A 20964-nucleotide genomic window follows, 5' to 3' on the forward strand; every position below is an offset into this window, starting at 1 on the left:
TTCCCTGCCCCTGCCCCTGCCCCTGCTCCTACTCCTGCCCCTGCCCCTGCTCCTGCCCCTGCCCCTGCCCCTGCCCCTGCCCCTGCCCCTGCCCCAAATCCAGCTCGCTTGCAGCCAGAAGCAACGCCACGGCCGGGCTGGGAGCAGAACCCTCCTCCTCCAGCGAGGCAGGGGTGTTTTTTTTCTCCTTGCCCCCCCGGCCAGCAGCAGCAGCAGCAGCAGCAGCCGCAGGACGTTAGGACCCGGCCGCGGGGGCCGTGCAGCTGCCCAGGCCCGCAGCTGCCTCCTCCTGCCGCAGCGGGCAGATGGTGCGAGGCTGGGAAAGAAGCGGCCTTTCTGCTCAGCAGGGGAAAAAAAGAAAAAAAAAAAAAAAGGCAATTATGCAGGGGAAAAAAAAATAATAGAGAGTTTTCTCCCCAGCGCTGGCTGGCACTGCCGGCGCAGCGGGGCAGAGGGATGTCCCCGGGTGTCCCCAAGGGGGACTTGGTGCCCCCTGGCCTGGGGGTGCAGCGTTCAAACCGTCTCCCACGAGCTGCTGTGCGTGGTGGAGCAGGAAGAAAGGCGCTGCCGTTCCCTCTCTGCATTGCATTTGCAAGCTGCTGTGACCGGGAGCTGCTGAGGCCACGGGAGCTCAGGTCCCCGGCCCCGGGATGAGGCCATAAATGATGGGGGGGGTTCTGGAGCACGGCCGCTGCCCCTGCCGGGACTTCCCACGAAGCCCAGCTCGGGGAAAAGCCCAGAGGAAAAGCCCAGCCCTGGCTGCAGGCGGGTTGGGGCCTGGCTCCCACCCTGCCCTCGCTTTTTGCACCTTCCCCGGGTGCTTTTTGCTGCAGCTCGGCTTCGCCTGCAGAAAGTCGCTGAGCTTTTGGCCCGGCTGGTGAAATCGGGCTGAACACGGGGCCTGGGGACAGGCATGGGGGCAAGGAGGGCTGATTTCACCCCCTGCTGTCCCCTTGCTTGGCGAGGAGGTTGCAGAGCCCTCGCACCCTCCTTGTCCCTGCTGGAAGGATTTTTTGGGGGCGTTGCTGCAGGGATCGGGTTTGGCTCCTCGGGGACCCGGGGCTGCGCGTGTCCCTCGCAGTGGCAGCGAGATGGAAGCCCCCTATCGCAGGTACCCCCTGCAGGGGCTCAGCCGTGGGGCTGGGGAGGGCCCTTTGCATTTTGCCCCGTATTTAGTTCAATCCCGCGGGGCTCGGCGTATTTCTGAGCCGCCCCCCCCGGCAGCACGGCGGGTGTCACGCCTTCGCGCACACCCCACGCACCGCGGCACCCGCCCGCAGGGATGTAACGGGCAAGGAGCATCGCGAGCTGGTAGCAAACCCAGGAGGTGATTCAGCTCCTCTATCCCTGCGAGATTTCGGGCTTCCCCCAAAGCACCCAGACCCCAAACCCCGGGCAGAGGCTGCGGTTCCTGGCAGCTGCCGGGGGGTGGGGGGGAGACACACGGATGGGGACACCCCGGGAGCCCCGGCCTCGCTGCCAGCTGCCCCCAGGAACCTCGGTGGAGGCTCTCCCAACAGCTGGCAGGCGCCCTGGCCTCATTAAAATTGCATTAGGTGGAATTAAGGAAGGGGAAAAAAAAAAAAAAAGAAGAAAAAAAAAGCAGCAGCAAGAGGAAAACAAAGGGCAGCCCAAAGAGGGGGTCCCAGAGCTGCGGGTCGTGCGCCGGGGGCTTCCCATGGGGATGCTACACGGGGGACAGCGGTGGCAGCGACGCGTCCCCGTGTCCCACGGGGGACGGGGGCATCCCGGCGCATCCCATGGGAGAACATGATTTTGGGGAAGCTAAACGCAGGGAAGGGCCGCATTTCTGGCCCGTGGCCATCACCCCTCGCAGCCACCAGCTGCTGCAGCCCCGGTGAGGGGGGCGGGTCGGGAGGAAGGGTTTTGTACGGTCCCCATTGCCTCCTGCACATCCCTGTACCCTCCTCCATCAGCCGCTGCGGTGAGGAGCCGGCGCGGAAGAATTTGCAGTGCAGCCGAAAGCGTGCTGCCAGCGCCTGCCCACGCAGCTCGCCAAAATAAGCCGGCCCCAGCCGCACAGCACCACCGGGCGAGGCGGCCCAGCTCCCTCCTGGTGGCATCCTGCAGCCCCAGCACCGCCAGCGCTGCCCCGTCCCCGCTGCAGACCCCACAGATGGGGCTGAGGGAGGTTTGGTGGGCAGAGATGCCCCAACCCCAATCCTGAGGCTGCTCCCTCGGGACTGAAAGCTGGTGGGAGCAGGGCCAGGACGGGGTCCCCCATCCCCAGCCCTGTGCAGCATCACACGGAGCGCATCCCAAAAAGGGGCCGGGAGGAACGGAGGGGCCTTGGGGTGGCTGGAAATGAGTCAGGGCCGCGGGGAGGATGTCGGCGTTTCCTGCTCGGGCCTGGAGGAAGCTGCTGAGGATGGGAGATGAAGAGGAGGAGGAGGAGGAGGGGGCTCGTGCATGCATTTCCCCGGAGCTCGAGCTTTGGGGCTGGGGCACGGGCACCTTTCGCAGGTCGCTGCTGCAGGGGGTGGGCACAGAGACCCCTGTCCCCGCAGAGGCTGCGCCCCGTGGGTGTGCAGATTTGTGTGCAGACCTCTCCTGAAGCACTGAGAGGGCCCAGCCAGGAGGGAAATTGAGGCCAAGCCCCCCCAGGACCAGGGGTCCCCCTCCCAAAGCCCCCCAAAGCAAGGCCCCAGCTCTTTAAGGGTGCAGCCGCCTGTGGCTACGAGCCCTGAGCTGTAACGGGACCCAGCTGGGAGCTCCCTATAAAGGGCTGGGAGGGGCTGGGGGGCATTTTGCAGCCCATGGCTTGGGGTTTTGGTGAGGTGAGGGGCTGGTTTGGCTGCCTGGTGGGGCTGGGGGTGTTGGGGTGGGTGCAGCAGGGAGCACGGGGACGGGGTCCATCCCGGCACGCAGTGGGGTGGGATTTGGGTTCAGGGAAGGGGCTGCAGTTTGGGGCTGGAGGGGGGGCACCAGCTGTGGCTTCCTGAGCCCGGAGATGGCCTTCCAGATGGATAACCCCATTGTGGAGGTGAAAAGGGTCCATTAGTCAGGATTAGGAACGGGGCCTCAGGGATTAGCGCCGCACCTCCCACCCGGCCTCTGCTGGTTGCACGAGGGGACGGGGCTGGGAAATGGGGGAGATGGCAGAAAGGGCCGACTCGAGTCCCCAAATGGCTTTATGTCCCCCCAGGGATGTCAGGTATTGTCTCGTGTGCTTGCAAAACACCCCCCAGCAGAAGCAGGATCCCTCTGGGAGGAAGGTCCATCTGCTCCTGGGGTCACCGTGGGGTTTGGGCTCCTGGGCAGCCTGGGAGCCCTTGTAGCCTATTGCCCCACTCTGTAGGTACATCTGTACCCATTCCTCTTGCATTGGGGCTCTGTGTGTCCCTGGTGGGGCTGGAAGGAGCCCTGCACATGGGGAAACTGAGGCACGGGGGGGCTGAGCGGCTCGCACAGAGGTACCTGTGCATGCAGGGGACGCCCAGAGGTGCTCCCCAGCCAGGACATGGCCATATTCCCCCATCTGGAGGAAACGGAGGCAATTCCTCAGAGCCTGGTCCCGAGCCTCATGCGTGGGCATCCATCTTCCCTGCGAGGTCTGCATGGTGGGATGGGGACCTGCAATTCGGAGCCATGAGTTGAATTTTGTCTCGCTGGGGAAGAGCAGGGGCTGGGGGGGCCTCCTCTTGCAGGAGGGAAGGCTTCACCTCCCCGAGTCGCGGCACCTCGGGCTGCTCCGTGCTTCGTCGTGGGGCGAGCAGCCGTGGGGACACGTCACCCGGGGTGCAGGGGGGGCTTTCCCTGCTTTTTCAGGGTCTGGCTGCAGGGAGGCCCCCGGGAAAGCAGGAATGCGGGCGGAGGGGCTGTGCTGAAACCCAAAACCACCTCGCAGGGGCCCTGGGTCTGCGCATCCGGCCCCGCGCCGCTGCAGCTGGGAGGCCCCCGGGCTGGCCGGGGAAGGGGCTGCAGCTCCGCCACCGCCGCTGCTGCTGCTGCCCGACAGCCCTGCTGTGCCCATGGGGATGCACGCGGTGTTCCTGGCTCGCAGCATCACGCAGCCCTGCCGTAACGAAGGTGCTCGGCTGGCAGCCAGGAGAATAAAGCCCTGCTGGCGTTGGAGGTCCTGGGTGAACACGCAGAGCTCAGGAGCCAGGCGTACGCACGCGTCCAAAAAAACTGTGCTTGAGGCTGGGATTCCAGCAGCCAGGGAAGGCACGGGGCCCCCCGCAGATCCCATGGGGTGAAGTGGGGGTGGCTGCTACTTTGCAGGGCACAGCAAGGGCCTGGGTGGGGTTGACGTGGTGGGACTGGTCAGTTCGTGGTCGCACTTTGGAGTGCGCAAAGCCTTGTGCAACGTGCATGTCCGTGCGTGCAATCCGTTGTGCTGCATGCACCTTTGCGTGCGCAAAGCTGTGTTGCCCACCTTGGAGTGGGCAATTCCTGGTGCAGTGGGCATGCAATTCCTTGTGCAATGTGCATGTCAGGGTGCGCAATTCCTGGTGCAGAGCCCACCTCGGAATCCCTTGTACAACGTGCGTGTCGGCGTGCGCGATCCCTGGTGCAGTGAGCGTGCAATTCCTTGGACAATGTGTGTCAGCGCGTGCAACCCCTGGTGCAGCGCGCACCTTGGCGCATGCACTTCTTTGTGCGTTGCACACACCTCGGAGCGTGCAAGTCCCTGGGACGTGTGCGCGTCAGCGTGCAGCCCCTGGTGCAGCAGGCAGCTCGGCGCATGACTGTGCCCCGTGGCGTGCGCACGCTCCTGCACGTCTCGGTGTGCATGCTCCTGCGTGGCGCGCGCCTGTGCGTGTGCTGCGTGGCCCTGCGCAGCGCAGTGTGCATCCCAACACTGCCACCCAGCAGCCCGGCCGCGCTCTGCAGCGGCTCGGGTGGGTGTTGCAGCTTCTGCAAGGCCTGGGCAGGGTGGACAACATGGAGACGAACAAAGCAGCCGAGGGGAGCAGGCGGTGGGGGCTTTGCTGCCTGCTCTGGCAGCAGCAGGAGGGTTTTGGGTTCCCTTTGGGGAGGCTGCGTCTCTCCGGGGCCAGTCCCTTGTGTCTGTGCATCGCTGGTGAGCACAAAGCACAAATCCCACAGGGTTTGGGCTCGGGGTGGGAGTGAGCATCCTGGCAAGGGAATCTGGGTGCTCCAGCACCATTTAATCCCCACCAGTGAAGGGGAATCCTGGGCACCGCTGGTGCTCCCCAGCCCGTTCACACTGTGCTGGTTCATCCTGAGCCCAGGCTGCACAAAGCGGCAGCGTAACCACGCCACGGCCCCCACCGTGGTACCCAGCATCGGGACTGGAGCAGCCCCACACGTGTCCTCAGGGTTGGCAAAATTCCCAAGTCCCTTTATCTCTCCGGTGAATCATTTACGGGGCCAGGCAGGCTGCACACAAAAGCCTCATAAAACCCGGTGCCAGCTGAGCGCAGCGGGTGGTGGGTTCCCTGAGTTCCCGCGAGCCCTGGGTGCTGTGGGTGTTTCCCTCTGCCCTATGTTGGAAGCAGGTTGCAAAAGAGGGGATTTAGGGCAGGGGCTTTAGGATGCTGGTGGTTCTCGGGGGGGGGTTGATTCGTCAGGTTTGGGAAAACTCAGCAGTGGGATCCCAGACAAAAATCCAGCTGCCGGGGGGAGGCGGGGTGCTGCAGCGTCTGGCGCTGCCCACACGTGGCACGTCCCCCCCGGGCATGGCAGGGAAGGAGGGGACAGCTCGGGGGTCACCCCGCTGCCAGCCTGGCACCAGGACTTTCTCCCGGTGCTGTCAGCCCTTTGTGTTTCCAGCGGGCTCCCACGCCTGCCCCACGGACAGCAAGCTTCACACCCCCCCCCCCAACTCCAGCTGCACCAAGGTGCCCCCGTGCGCCCTCCCACTTCGGCCCCTCCAGCCCGCTGCTTATTTGTATTATTTTGTCCCAAAGTGACGCTTTTATCACCAAAACAACCACGCCACGTGCCAACCTGGCCGCTTTTCCCAGGCCTCGCCCCGGGGCGTGTGTTCCCCGCAGACCCCACGCGGGGCCCTTTGCCCCGGCGGCGATGTCCCCGCCGGGTGCTGGGTGCTCCCCACGGGGCTGGGCCGCTCCTCCCCGTCCCCCCCGCGCCGAGGGGAGGAAATGGCTGCTGACGGAGCCGCCAGCAGCAGCCAGCCGGGCTGGGGATGACTAAGTTTGGCAGTGCTACCTGCCGCCTGTTTTTCCTTTTAAGGAGGATTCGAGCGAGAGCCGGCCGGAGCGAATTCTCCTGCAGAACCCAGAAGGGATCCACCCTGACCTTAGGGACTGCCACCGCCGCCTTTGGGGACAGCGGGGACGTGGACGGGAGCTGGGTGGGTGGGTGGGTGGCGAGGCGGTGGCGGCGTGCGGAGGCGTGGATGGCCCCCCCCCCCCCCCCATCTCCCCATCCGGACGGGGCACCCGGGTGTTTTCGCTTTCTATTTTAAGGAGCTGGATGCGGCCCCAAGCGGAGGCCTGGCCGCTCCGTGCCACCCGCCTCGGAGGCCACCCCTGCGGCCCCGCGCGGCTTCCCCGGCTGGCTGGTGGCCACGGGGGGGGAGGCGAGACCCTGGGCGCCTGTCTCATCCCCGTCCCCTCACTCGGCTCCGTCATCCCGCACCCTGTCCCAGCCCGGGGGGATTTGCGTGGTGCAAGCTCAGGCTGCGGTTCCTCCCGTGCCTCAGTTTCCCCTTTTGCAGCACCCCGGGGGAGGGCGGAGGGGATGCCCGAGCAGCCGGGACCTGCTGGGCACGCAGGGGCAGAGGGGTCCCCGTCCCCCGCATGGCCCCAGCCTGGATGGAGTTTTTGGGGGGCTTTTTGGGGGGGGCTGTGGTGGGAACATCCCCAATTCTCCCACCGGGTGGGTGCCTGGTGGGAAGGGGGGGGCCGCTCCTCTGCAGGGAGGCACGTCGCTGCGAGGGGACAGGGTGACAGGGGTGGGGACGTGTTTGCAAAGGGACCCGTTGCTGGGAGGTGACGGCACGGCAGGGGACGCGGCTGGCGAGAAAGGCAGAGAGAAAAGCAGAGCGCGGCTGTCCTTCTGGGTGCCCCTCGGGGCTGGGGACAGGGACGGGGACAGGCGGCGATGCCACCACCTCTCCCCGGGGTGGCCACCGCGGCCCCCAGCCGGCGCAGGGGGGCCGGGAGCGCGCTCCTCGCTCCGTGTCCTGCATTCTTGGCATTATTCTCCTTTTTTTTTCCTCCTCCTCCTCCTCCACCCCGGGACGCGCTCTCAAACCTCTCCATTTATGGCCAGGAGGTTAGGTCAACCGGGAGGCTGAGGGGACGCCCGGGTCCCCCCGGGGAGAGGGACGGGGGTCCCGCCTGGGTGACACGGCCACCCCAAGGTGTGGGGGGGTCACGGCGGGGCAGGATGGGGACAGCTGGGCATTGCGCCCCCGGGACCCCCGCCGCCACTCTGAGGGGCGGTGAGCGGGGTGACCCCCGGGATGCTGGGGGTACCTGGAGTTTCTGGGCAGAAATCAGCCCCCCCGGGGCAGCCAGGGCCCCTCCATCCTTTTTTTTTTTTTTTTTTTCCCTTTAATTATCAGCTCAGCGCTGCCGGTTCAGGGGCGAGGCTGCAGGGGATGGCTGGCGGCGTCCTTGGGCCACCGAGGAGTCACCGGGGCAGGGTGAGATGACTCCGAAGCGGCTCCGGATGACGAAACGCCCTGATTCATTCAAATCACTGATATTAAAAAATAAATAAATAAATAAATAAATAATGAAGTGACTCAGCCGGTGGTACCCTGCCATTTGGCGGTGATGGGGTGGATCGCTCAGGGTTAGGTTTTCGGGGTGGGTTTTACCCCCCCCGGTTTCTAATAACGCCTCGGGGCGTTGCTGGAGGGAACGGGCTGGGTTTGGGGCACCCAAGGGACCGCGGTGTTGGGACAGCCCCGAAGCTCCCCTGTGCAGGCAGGGCTGGCAGCAAGGGTGATTAAATCCCTGGGACAAGCCAGGATGCTTAAAGGGGGGCACACGCAGGCCCCCCCCATCCCCAGGACGTGCTGGGTGGGGAAGACCTCAGCACCTCACTAATAAGGGCGAGATGGACGAGCTCGGTGTGTCCTTTGGTGTCATAACCGGCCCTGCAGCCCCCGTTGCACCCCGAGGCTGCCGATGCCCAAACCCCATCCCCACGGAGCTGGTGGGGGGGGAAAACCCCAAAATTTGGCCCCGTGCCCCGCGGGGACCGGCTCATCCCCCCACAGCTGACTCAGCCGGATGGGATTCCCACAGTTTCCGTCAGGTGCTGCCCGGAGTAAATGGGGAAGAGGTTTCACAAGCCCCGGTAATTAATGCTAATTACAGAGCAGCAACATGGGAATCGTTCCTTTTCCCCCGGTGCCCTTCCAAAAATGGCTCTCTGCAGGTGTGGCACCAGCCTTCGCCTGTCATTAGGCGCTGCTGCGCCGCGGGGAAGGTGAAGCCTTCGGAGGCCGGGGCTGTGGGAACGGCGTGATGGGGACGGGTCCCCGAGGTCCCCGAGGTCCCCGAGGGCACCCAGCTGCTGGCTTTGGCCGGAGGCAGGGCTCGTGCAGCCCCGGGTGAGGGAAACGCATGGGGAAAAATGGTTTTCTCCTCGTCATCCCCCCCCCTCCCAAAAAAAATGTGCAATACCAGAAATAAGGGGTGGTGGAGCAGGGCTGGCAGAGCCGAGCTCCAGACCCAGCCGCGATGGGATGGAGAAAACCTCTCCTGCCCCACAAAGGTGCTGTGCACCCCCAGCGGCTGGAGAACCCCTCCCCGTGCCCTCGTCCCCCCGCAGAACAGCCCTCGGAGGAGACAGAGCAGGGCGATGACGGACCGTGCTGTGCCCCCGCAGCCACAGGGACGGAGGGCAGCGGTCCTCCACGGGGATGAAGGTGAGGAAAACCTTCCCGGACGGGTCTGCACCCTCAGACCCTGTCCCCAGGGGATTTTCTGCGGGCTCGGACGAGGGGAAGCGGCTCGGAGGTGACCCGGTGGCACCACACAGCAGCAGCTGGCGCTGGCATCGCCCTCGGGGGTGGAAATCACCGCCCCGGGTGAGAAACCGGTGGCAAGGAGCTGGAAGCTGCTGGGGCCGCTCTGCTGGGCCTCACAGCCCCGTCGTGTTGTTTAAAATTGGGTTTAGGGCAACGGGATTGGGGTGCCTGTCCCCTGGGGCGGTTGCGCCCTGTCTGAGCGCAGGGGGAGGTGAAGGGGACGGCGCTTCCCCGGCTGGCGGAGGGCGTCCCGGCTGGAAACACCTCTCATTACCCGGGGATGGAAACGGTTTCAAAAGAATCGCCCAGAGTTCACAGAAGAGGACATCTGACGGGGATTAAATCCACCCGGAGCCACTTGCTGGGTGGTTTTCCTCCATCTCCAGCAGGAAACGCTCCCACGGCCGCGGGTGCTGCCGTCCCCGGCCAGACGGGGTGGGGAGCCGGGGCTGGCGAGCCGGGAACCGGCCCTACACGCGGCAAACCCAGCCCCAACGGGGCCCGCAGGGAGGCAGCCGTCTGCGTGGGTTTTGGAATAAGCGTGACTTTGCTGAGATTTGTTTTATTTTATTTTTTTTTGATGCGTCCAAGCATCGCCCTCCGCTTTCGCATCTCTCCCCTTGCGGCGACGGGAGCCGCTGCCCATCGGCGGGGTAGGCGGGAGGACTTCTCACGGTTGCTCTGTCCCGTCGGGGCCGGAGAGAAGGCGGGCGATACCCCAGCGGGTGCCAATTCCCTTGGGGACGGCTGCTTTAATGACACGTCGCCGCTTACGAGCCTGCTGGCAGGGCGCTCGCGGAGGGACGTCGCTGGAAAGAGGGAGCGCGGTGCGGCTCCCGGGCCGGGTGTGATCTCGCTCGGTGTGGGAAAAGTGTTGGAAACCCCAAAAGAGGCAGGGGATGGCCGAGAAGTGGCCGGTTTTGGTGACCCCCAGGCGTTGGCTGGGTCGGCGTCGCCTGTGTTTTGAGGCCGGAGCAAGCTGCAGGAGCCGCCTGCTGATGGATGGGTGGAAATTTGCGACGTCCTCCAAGGCAATTCCTCCCCCCTGCCCACCTCTGCTGGCAAACCCAAGGGAGAGCAGCCACCCAGGCACGCCGGCGACTCCCCTTTGTGGGCGGCTGGACTCCCGGGGGCACCTCCGAACCCCCCCCAGGGATAAGCCAGCATCACCAGCACCGCTCCGCAGCGCCGAGCAGGGGGCGGGGGGCTCCTCTCCTGCCCTGCCCCTCGCTCTGGGGGTCCTGCAGGGGTGCACGGGGCAGGGACCCCACGAGACCCTGTCCCCCTGTGCCTGGGGCGCAGGGAGGATGCCGGGCACAAAGACGGGGCGGAGGGGAAGGGCGGCATCCAGGTGTGTTGTCGGCACACAGACGGATGAGGAGGAGGAGGAGGAGGAGGAAGGCAGGAGGTCGTTCTCCGCCGACGAGGCCCTGGCTGCTCTTTGGTTTCCTGTTTCCGCCGCTTCTTCCCCCGGCCGGGCCCATTGGTTACGCTGCAGCCAGGTTTTGCCATTTAAGGCTGATTTCCCCTGGCCGGCGGCGGCACGAGAGCTGCCGGCTCGGTGCGTCCAGCGGCCCCTCGGTGGTCACCGGAACGCACGCCCAGGGAGGTGGGCGAGGATGGGGGACCCCTGCCTTCTGCTCCCCGCCATCCCGTCCTCTCCTTCTCGCTCGGCGGGGCGGGAGGCGATGTCTCCTCCTCTTTTTATTTTATTTTTCTTTTTGCAGGGCGCAAAGCCGCGGGAGGAGGTCTGGGTTTGGCTGCGGGGCGATGCCCCGTGTTTGGTGACCCAGCCGGGCAGGAGAAAACCCTTCCTGGCACGGGTCCGGGCAGGGCACCACGGTGCTTTGGGACGTGGTTGAGGTCTCACCCTTCTCCCTGTCCCCCCCAGCACCCCTCGATGTGGCTGCCCTGAGGCTTCCTCATTCCCAGCACCGCGGCTGGCTGCTGCCGCTTCCTCTTCTTGCTCGTCCCCCCCCCCCGGCCAAACAAGCCCAGGGCTGGCAGGGAAACCCGACGTGCAAAACGGTGGCCACGGGGCGGTGTTGGCAGAGCCCCGCGGTCACCGTGACGAGGATCGGGTCATCTCCTCCAAATCCTCCTCCAGCCACGGGGTGGGCACCAGCTCGTGGCCAGGGACCCTGCGTGGAACAGCACAGGGGGGCACCCACGGCAGTGAAGGCTGGACCAGGAGGCTTCTGACCTCCTTGGAGGCAGCGGGAGGGCGAAGCACAAACCCTCATGGGTCCTGGCGCACCTGTACGGGACGGGGTGAGCACGGTGGGGTCTGCTCCCATCCCGGGAAAACTCCTCCAGAGCCGGTGAAGAGCCGGCTGCGCACGGGGGAGTGACAATTAGCGCACGGCATCGACGGCTCTTGTTTAACTTTCTCTCGAGATCTTATCTGCCGCCAGCAGGAATGCGTGAAACCAGCCAAAGCAGGCTCGGAAATATCGTCTGGAGGGAGAGGTGGAAATTTCTGGGGCAAGGGGCCGAGAGGGCAATGAATCGCAGCGGGGACGGGTACCCGCACCAGCGGGCTTTGCGACGGGCGGTCTCCAAAATCCTGGTGCTGGGTGGCACCCAGGGTGCTGGCAGGGTGCTGGCCCACACCAACACACGCCCGTGCTCGCTGCACCTTGGTTTCCAGCACCGAAAACAAAGGCAGGGCTCTCCCCCTGCCTCCACGGGCCATCTCTTCCAGCCCCGGACGGAGGGTGCCCTTTGCGTGTTGCCGTCAGCAAAGCCCGGCGGCGATCAAAGCGAATTTCACGGCGCTCGGCCATCCCCGTCCCCGCTTCGTCTCCTGGGTACGGCGCTGGCAGCGAGCCCTCCAGCTGCCTCCCTGCCTTTATTGCCAGCCAGTGGGAGAAATCGATTTTCAAAGTAATTAAGGAGTCAAAAGACCCCGGGCGGCACGGCACGGTGCGTGCGACCTGTGCCGGAGCGGGGTGGAAAAACCCTGGAGCATCCCTAGGGAAAAGCTCCCCCCAGGGCTGCACCAGGCTGGATTTGGGCCCCCCCCGTGAGCGCTGTCAGAGGGCTGACACTTGCAGAGAAAGCCCGGCGAGCGTCAGCTCTTTCTCTTCCCCTTCTGTTTTTAGCTGGAGGAAATACCCCCGGCACCGGGGGGTCCACGGGGGGCACTGCCAAGCGCAGGGCTCGGCTCGGCCCCGTCCCATTGCCGGGGGAGAGCAAACCCCAAGGGTGCACGGGGCGGCTGAGCGGGCTCTGTGTGTGCTGCTGTGATCGTGCCGAGCTGGGGAACGGCCTTGGGAGGAAACAGATCCGCCAGCGGGGCCGGCTCCTGCTGCCAAGGTCAAGCGAAGCAGCAGGGCTCGGCGGGGGGAAGGCGGCTTCGCTCCCGTGCCCTCTTCGACACCCGCAGCCATATCCCCTGGGGATGGAAAACGGTGGATTTCTGCCGTTTTCCAGCACGACGTAAAATAATGATTTGCCTCGGGCTGGGAGAGACGCTGGGCGTGAGGACAGCCTGCCCGTGCCAGGGGATGCGGCGGGCTGGGGGCACCGGCACCGGGTGCGTGGGGCTCCGCAAAGCGAAGGGCGTTCAGCCCCGCCGCAGGAGGGGCTGGTAAATCGCAGGGAGCTCCCAGGAGATCAATAGGAAGGAGCCAGGACCTCGGGGACTGATGTCGGAGAGCGCAGAGCGAGGCTTGGAGGAGGAGAGGGAGATGAGAGAGCGCCGGGGCCGCGATGCGGCGCGTGAGGAGGATGCTGGCAGCTGCGGAGGGGTTTTACACCCAACCCTGTGCCCAGAAAGGGGGAGCTGGGGGCTGCGGGGTTCAGGTGGAGCCAGGCACAGCCCCGGGCTTCGTGCTGGGCTTTCACCTCCTGCCAATTCCCGCTGGAGCCGACGCGGCGAGGACCGAACCGAAAAAGAGGAAGGGGGCCGGGACGGTGCCCGTGCGATAGGGGATGTGGCCGGCGCCTTTCCCCTCTTCCCCTCGGGGGGCGGGAAGGGAGGGGAGGCTCCCAGCAACATCCCCGAGTTTTGGGGCGATGCGAAGCAGCCCGGCTGGCCCCCCCAAATTTCCACCTCCCGTCACACCGACATTACGGTGCCGGGGGGGGGGGGGGGGCTGGAAGAGGAGAGTGGGAAGCAGAGCTCGCGTCCTGACCCCAAAGCACAGAAATCGGAGCAAAACGCGACGAGGGGGAGGCTGGAGGCCGCCCGGCCGTGTCGCGGCCTCCTCCTCCTCCTCCTCCTCCTCCTCTCCTCCGCATGCTTTTGTCCGAGCCCAAGGTCGGGCAGGGAGAAGCGAAGCACAACAGGGACACGGGGGGGGGGCCGCGGCCGGCTCCGGGCTGCCCGCGGGGTGGTGGCCGCCAGCACCCCCGGGGCCCTCCCGACCCCACGGCGCTGGGGACGGGGGTGCTCCCCGAGCCGTGCCCGGTTCCCCTTTTTCTCTCCTCTCGGTTCTTGCGACGGCCCCGGGAGGGTCCCAGCTTGGTCACGTCGTGTGCTGGGCACCGTGGGCCACATCCTGCCCGTCCCGGAGCCGTGCACGCAGCGGGGCTGGCGCTGTGTAATCAAGGGAACGCTAATTGCCCCGTGATTCCCTTCCCTGCCTCCCATCCAGCGATGGCCTCCCATCCCCTGGCGGCCTCCCGCTGACGCTCCCGGTCCCAAACCCGTGGTTTTTGTGGGACGTTTTCCTGCCGGGGCCGCCTGCAGACCCCTTATCAGCGGGTGCCGCGCGCCGTCAGCGCCACCCGTGCCTCGTGGCTCCCCTTCTTTGACGTGCAATCTTCTAATTAATAACCAGCCCTTTGAAAGCGGAGCGCAAACATTAATTAATTCCCCGCCAGGTAGGTAATTAACAGCGATGACTCCCATTTTACTGCCGAGATCCGGCACCGCGCGCCCGCGGGTCCGCTCCGCACCACCGGGGGTGTCGCCGGGTGCTGGGTGTCACCGCGGCCACCTCCGGCTGCGGGGGAATGAGGCCGGGTGCCAGGAGGCCCGGAGGCCGGCTCCAGCCTCCATTTGGGAGGATTTTTCCAGGGGTCCCTGTCCTCTGCGCCCCATCCTCGCAGCATCCCCACGACAAAGATCCCGCTGCAAAAAGTCCCTGCGATGCCCACCAAGGGGGTGCCACGAAAAACGGGCGTTTTTAGCCTTTTTCTTTCTTTTTTTTCCAGGCGTTTTTGGTTTGGTCATTCATTTTTCTCCCCCACCAACTCCGTTCCCGACCCGCCGAGAGCGGGCACTGGAAGTCCCCACGTTGACGTCTGCGCGCGCCGAGCTGGCAACAGCTTGCGGGCGGCCGCTGCGCCTTTACTTATGGGCCTCCCTAATTGACTTAATTAACCAGCCCGTGCTCGTGCAGCGCTGCGGAGCTGCGAGGCCCCGTGCAGCTGCCCCCGGCTGCTCTGTGGGCGCTGCCCTCGCTGCGATCCCTCAGCCCCTGCCGGGTGCCTGCAGAAAATGGGAAAATGGGAAAGATGTGAAAATCACCCAAATTCAGCTAAATTCTTGCTCTCGTGGTGTGTGGGGCAGGGCCCGGCCCTGCTCGACCAGCGCCTCGCTGGGCTCTGTTCCTGTTTCCTAGCGCCTGTGGCTGGTAATGGGCTGGGCGGGCACCGTGCAAGACGCACTGGGCACTGGGCACCGTGCACCAGGAGCACCATGCATCATGCACCGGGTACAGCACAACGTGCACTGTGCACCGCGCACCGGGCAGCATGCACCATGCACCGAGCACCATGCACCATGCAGTGGTCAGCATGCACCAAGCACCACGCACAGGGCACCGCGCACCATGCAGCGGTCAGCATTCACGCACTGAGAGCTGAGTACCACGCACAGTGAGGAGCACCATGCGCACCATGCAGTGGTCAGCATTCACCGAGCACCACGCACTGAGCACCACGCGCTGAGTACCACGCACCGGTCAGCAAGCACTGAGCACCATGCACCAAGCACCATGCAGCGGTCAGCACGCACCGAGCACCATGCACAGGGGCACCGTGCACGGGTCAGCATGCACCGAGCACCGTGCATTGCACTGAGCGCCGTGCATTGAGATGCACGTGCACTGTGCACCGTGCAGCTGCACCATGCACCGTGCACGGGTCAGCATGCACCGAGCACCATGCATTGAGCACCACGCACCATGCACTGTGCACCATGCAGCGGTCAGCACGCACCGAGCACCATGCACGGGGCACCATGCACGGGGCACCATGCACCGAGCACCGAGCACCGAGCACCGTGCACCGGCCGCTCCCCATTTCTGCACTCTGCTTCAAAGGGACAACGGGGGGGGGGGGGCCGTGCATCCCCCCCCCCAAACAAAGCAGTGCCAAATCGCGGTGGGGCGTTGCACGCACACCCCCCCCCCCCCGCCCCCCAATAAATAAATAAATAATGAACCACCCTCCCCGGTCTATTTATTTATTTATTTATTTGTTCCGCAGGGCGGGAGGGGGGTGGGGGGGGGGGGGCGCGCGCGCGCCGGGCGGGGCGGGGCGGGGCGGGGCGGGCGCGAGGCGGGGCGGGGCGCGCGGGGGGGGGGGGAGAGAGGAGGGGGGGGCGGGGCCGGCGCGCGAGGCGGGGAGGTGCGGCGGGGGCCAATCAGGGCCGCGCGCTCGGAAAGTTTCCTTTTATGGCGAGGCGGCGGCGGCGGCGGCCCGTATAAAAGGCGGGGCGCGCGGCGGGCGGGAGTCGCTGCGAGCTCTGCCTTCGCCCCGTGCGCGCGTCCGTGCCCCGCTCCCGCCGCCCGCCCGCCTCTGACCGCGCAACTCCCCAAAGGTGAGGGGGGACCGGGGGGAAAAGGGGGGAGGGGGCTGGGGGTCCCCTCGCCTCCCTCGCTGTGGGGTTCCCTCGCCTCCCTCGCTGTGGGGTTTTGGGGTCGTTATCCCCCGGTTCTGCTCGGGGGGGGGGGGTTTGTGAGGGGTCCGGGGAGCCCTGGGGGGGGTTGTGTGAGGAGAGGAGCGCTGAGGCGCTTTGGGGTGCTGAGGGGGTGGCGATGGGGTGCTGGAGGTGTGTGGGGGGGCTTCATGGTGTGTGCCCCCCCCCCCGTGGTGTGCGCGGCTAATCCGCCTCCTAAGAGGATTTGTGGCAGTGGGCTGGGGAGTGGGGCTTTGTCTGCTGAGTGCTGCCCCCCCCAGCCCTGCCATGGGCGTGTGTGAGGGGACGGGGGGGGCGCAGGGTCCCCTTGTGGGGACGGGGGTACAGGGGGGCGGCTCCCCTCAGCACCCCTTGTGGGGGCGACGTTCCCCTTGTTGGGACAGGGGGCGACTCCCCTCCCCAACCCCTGTGGGGACGGGGGGGCAGTGTTCCCCTGTGGGGACAAGGGGGCGACTCCCCTCAGCACCCCCTGTGGGGACGGGGGCGATGGGGGGCAGCGTTCCCCCTTGTGGGGACGGGGGGCGGCTCCCCTCAGCACCCCTAGGCAGAAAACGGATGGGTTTGGGGGGGGTGGGGGAGGTGGGCGGCTCCCCGTTACGAGGGGCGCTCTGGAACAAAGGGAAAAAAGGGGGGGGGGGAGAAGCCCCCCGTGTGCGGGCAGGGCCGGCACCGCTCGGGCACATGTCCCGGGAGCCGCCCCCGGCCGGCCCCGCCCGCCGGCAGAGCCTGGGCTCGGCTCGCTGCTCCCCCCCCTCCGGTGCCCCCCGAGGGCCGAGCCCGGCTCCGTGCCGGTTCCCGGGGCCGGCACCACCGGGGGCTCGGCGGCTGCTGCCTGGAAGCCTCCCCCCCCGGAGGTGTGCGGGGCAGCGCCTGTCGGGGCTGCTTGGGCGTGACGGCTGGGGAGGGGACGGGAGGAGGAGGAGAGGGGCAGAGGGTGGTGAGTGCCCCCCCAGAGGTGGCAGCCTCGAGGTTGGGGGGGGAGTGGCCGCGGGGCTCCCCGGGGCTGGGGAGGGGTCGGGGGAGGGGCCGGCGGCGGCCCCCCGAAAGCTGGCGGCTGGCGAGGCGCGGCGCGCTGCAGCCGTTGCCTTTTATGGTAATAATGCGAGAGGGCGCAGGGACTTCCTTTGTCCCAAATCTGTGCGCTGCCGAAATCTGGAAGGCGCCGCACCCTCTAGCGGGCGCCGGGCGAAGCGGTGCAGCTCTGGCAGGAAGGAAATGGGTGGGGAAGGCCTCGGAGGCATCGCGGAGCCCCGCACCGCTGGCTCTCCCCTCGCTGGCTGCTGCCCCCCCACCCGGGGGCGCGATTAGCCCTGTGGGGTGTAGGGCAGGATGGGGTTTGGTTGCGGGTGTGTGGCCAGCGGTGCTCATGGTCCGTCTCTCTTTCTTCCACAGCCAGCCATGGATGATGATATTGCTGCGCTCGTTGTTGACAATGGCTCCGGTATGTGCAAGGCCGGTTTCGCCGGGGATGATGCCCCCCGTGCTGTCTTCCCATCCATCGTGGGTCGCCCCAGACATCAGGTACGATGTGGCTGGGGTGCTGCTTACAGACAATGGAGAGGACCTTCAGTGAAATCATTTCCGCTAAAGGCAGCGAGCTGCAAGAAGCCCTTTTATTTCCTATATGACACAAGAGGCTTCTGCACTGCAACAGTAACTGGCTGAGTACACAGCCTCCTGTGGAGCCTTCATGCAGCATGCGGTGAAGCTGCTGACTGAATGATTTTTCTGACAGTAGCGACACAAGAGAAACAGTAATTATAGAGATGTGGCTTTGGAAAATGTTACCTGCTTAGCAGGGCTTGTCCTTCGGTTAAACTAAATGCTTTTTCTTTCTTGTGCAGGGTGTGATGGTTGGCATGGGCCAGAAAGACAGCTATGTTGGTGATGAAGCTCAGAGCAAAAGAGGTATCCTGACCCTGAAGTACCCCATTGAACACGGTATTGTCACCAACTGGGATGACATGGAGAAGATCTGGCACCACACTTTCTACAATGAGCTGAGAGTAGCCCCTGAGGAGCACCCTGTGCTGCTCACAGAGGCTCCCCTGAACCCCAAAGCCAACAGAGAGAAGATGACACAGGTGTGTAGAACTCTTGAGCTTGGAGCTACAGCAGATGTTGCTGCAGGCTAGCTCTCCTCTTCCACATTGTCCTCTTTCTGCCTTCACCACTGTTCTCCCTTTTTGCCATCTTCGCAGGGTTTTCCTTTCCTGACCTGAGTCTCCTCTTTGCTGGACCTTGACAGGTTTTGTTTGCTCTTCTAAGCTGGCTTTCTCTGAGACTGAACTAGCAACTTGTCTAACTGCTGTTTCTGACTAGACACTAATCCATTTACTGGCCTTGAGTGACCGTACCGTAGTTCATCTGGCACTTGTTTTGTTCCTTGCCGTGTCATGTGGATGGGCCTGTGGCGGTGGTGTCCTTGCTCAGGCTCTGACCTGGCAGGTGTGGGTGGAGGCCAGGCAAGATAAGCACCCCTCCTTCCTGGGGGAGCAAAGATGAGTCTCTTATCTGGGGACAAAAGTAAAACCACTTGCATGGACTTGGTTTAGACCTGTAGCGAGAACCTCAGTTTATTCTGTTTGACTCAGCCTTTCCTTCTCTCTCCCCTAGATCATGTTTGAGACCTTCAACACCCCAGCCATGTATGTAGCCATCCAGGCTGTGCTGTCCCTGTATGCCTCTGGTCGTACCACTGGTATTGTGATGGACTCTGGTGATGGTGTTACCCACACTGTGCCCATCTACGAAGGCTATGCCCTCCCCCATGCCATCCTCCGTCTGGATCTGGCTGGCCGTGACCTGACGGACTACCTCATGAAGATCCTGACAGAGAGAGGCTACAGCTTCACCACCACAGCCGAGAGAGAAATCGTGCGTGACATCAAGGAGAAGCTGTGCTACGTTGCCCTGGATTTCGAGCAGGAGATGGCCACAGCTGCCTCTAGCTCTTCCCTGGAGAAGAGCTACGAACTCCCTGATGGCCAGGTCATCACCATTGGCAATGAGAGGTTCAGGTGCCCCGAGGCCCTCTTCCAGCCATCTTTCTTGGGTAAGTCCAGCTCGTTTAGGAGACCCTGTGTGCCCTCTGCCTAGGCTGAGCTAGAGATGGGGATTCAGTTACCAGAGTACCTGGGCTCTTTTTGCAAGGTCTTACCCTGTCCCACTGCCTAGTCCTTTCTCCTCCCAGCCTGGAGCTGTTTGGGGGACTCTGACAGCAGTAGAGCATGAGGCTGAGCATGTCAGACATGGCTTTGCCTGTAGTGCCTTCCCCTTGAAGAGCTGTGATCGTCTATCACTTGCCCCCAGTAGCTGCTCAGGCTTTGTGTTCCCCAGCCCTTGCTGACTTGAGGCTGCTTCTTCCTCGCAGGTATGGAGTCCTGCGGTATCCATGAAACTACCTTCAACTCTATCATGAAGTGTGATGTGGACATCCGTAAGGACCTGTATGCCAACACGGTGCTGTCTGGTGGTACCACAATGTACCCGGGCATTGCTGACAGGATGCAGAAGGAGATCACAGCCCTGGCACCCAGCACGATGAAAATCAAGGTAAGCTGGAGCCCTGGGAGCCTCCCGGCACACCTCCTGCTGCTGAAATGCAAACGAGCGGGTGGAGGAGGGCCCTGAGCTACACTACTAGAGGTGGGAACCACACTTGGAGTGGCGCAGCCTTGCTGTGTGCAGGGTGGCACCCACTCAGCCCCGTGAATAATGGGATTGCTGTACTGCGAGTGGGGGTGGTGTGTGTGTGAGGCTGTGCCCTAAGCCTGCTCAGACCTTGGAGTGCTTTGACAAGGGGATTAGCTGTGCTGCAGGGCTGTGCAGGAGCAAACCACGCAGCAGCACACCGCATCTGAGCGACTCTTCTCTCCCACAGATCATTGCCCCGCCTGAGCGCAAGTACTCTGTCTGGATTGGAGGCTCCATCCTGGCCTCCCTGTCCACCTTCCAGCAGATGTGGATCAGCAAGCAGGAGTATGACGAATCCGGACCCTCCATTGTCCACCGCAAATGCTTCTAAACCGGACTGTTACCAACACCCACACCCTTGTGACAAAATGAAACCCATAAATGCGTGTAAAACAAGACAAGATTGGCATGGCTTTATTTGTTTTTTTTGGCGCTTGACTCAGGATTAAAAAACTGGAATGGTGAAGGTATCAGCAGCAGTCTTAAAATGAAACATGTTGGAGCGAACGCCCCCAAAGTTCTACAATGCATCTGAGGACTTTGATTGTACATTTGTTTCTTTTTGTAATAGTCATTCCAAATATTGTTATAATGCATTGTTACAGGAAGTTACTCGCCTCTGTGAAGGCAACAGCCCAGCTTGGAAGAGCCGATACCAGTTTCTGGTGTTAGGTTGTAATCGCTTGTCTGTAAATTATGTAATCCAACAAGTGTCTTTTTGTATCTTCCGCCTTAAACAAAACACACTTGATCCTTTCTCTTTGATTTGTTAAGCGAGCGGGCTGTGTTCCCCAGTGATAGATGTGAATGAAGGCTTTACGGTCCCCCCTGCCTAGGAGAAGTGCCAGTATGCGGGGGAGAGAGGGGCTACCTGTACACTGACTTAAGACCAGTTCAAATAAAAGTGCACACAATAGAGGCTTGACTGGTGTTGGTGGTTCTTTATTTTGTGACGCTCCTCGACGGTTGGTACCCGCTCTGATCTCACTGTGCCAGGCTGCAGGGGTCGGCTATCGCGCTGGGGTGGGAGCCAGGTGGCTGCTGGTGATATGGGGAGCCGGGCTTGCCATGCTGCAGGAGTTTGGAGATCCCCAGCTCCTGGGGGTGTGCTGCCGGGTGAGGGGTGGGCAGGGCTCTTGTGCTCCTGGAAACTTGCGCTCCTGGAGAGAGCTGGGTTTGGTGGGCATCCAACCCCTTCAAAATGCCGCCTGTGGTGTTCTTCCCTCGCTCCCCAGTGTGCTGCTGGGGAGCAGCTGGCTTCTCCCTGGGCCAAGGGTGCTTTGGCTGTCCCCTTCTGTCCCCACACCAGGTGCGTGGCCTCCTCTGTTCCACTTCTGGGTGTCTCCTGCCAAGCAGCTTGCTCTGCTTTTGCTTCACCCCCCTCGTGTCCCAGGAGCAAGGGAGGCCTGAGCTGAGGCTGGGAGACTCACACTCTGGCAGGCTGCCCGCTGGG

The 20964-nt window shown here is 64.0% G+C and overlaps 1 protein-coding gene across 1 annotated transcript; it reads left to right on the top strand.

Annotated features, from left to right (window-relative positions):
- Positions 1-15559: 15559 nt before the first annotated feature.
- Positions 15560-20436, top strand: ACTB (actin beta). The gene is made up of 6 exons (XM_066977989.1): positions 15560-15716; positions 17208-17336; positions 17660-17899; positions 18432-18870; positions 19189-19370; positions 19699-20436. Exons 2-6 carry the CDS (start codon positions 17214-17216, stop codon positions 19840-19842), a joined length of 1128 nt encoding a protein of 375 aa, XP_066834090.1. The 5' UTR covers positions 15560-15716; positions 17208-17213; the 3' UTR covers positions 19843-20436.
- Positions 20437-20964: the final 528 nt, after the last annotated feature.

This window comes from Anser cygnoides, chromosome 15, assembly GCF_040182565.1.
Source record: "Anser cygnoides isolate HZ-2024a breed goose chromosome 15, Taihu_goose_T2T_genome, whole genome shotgun sequence".
Classification (NCBI taxonomy): domain Eukaryota; kingdom Metazoa; phylum Chordata; class Aves; order Anseriformes; family Anatidae; genus Anser; species Anser cygnoides.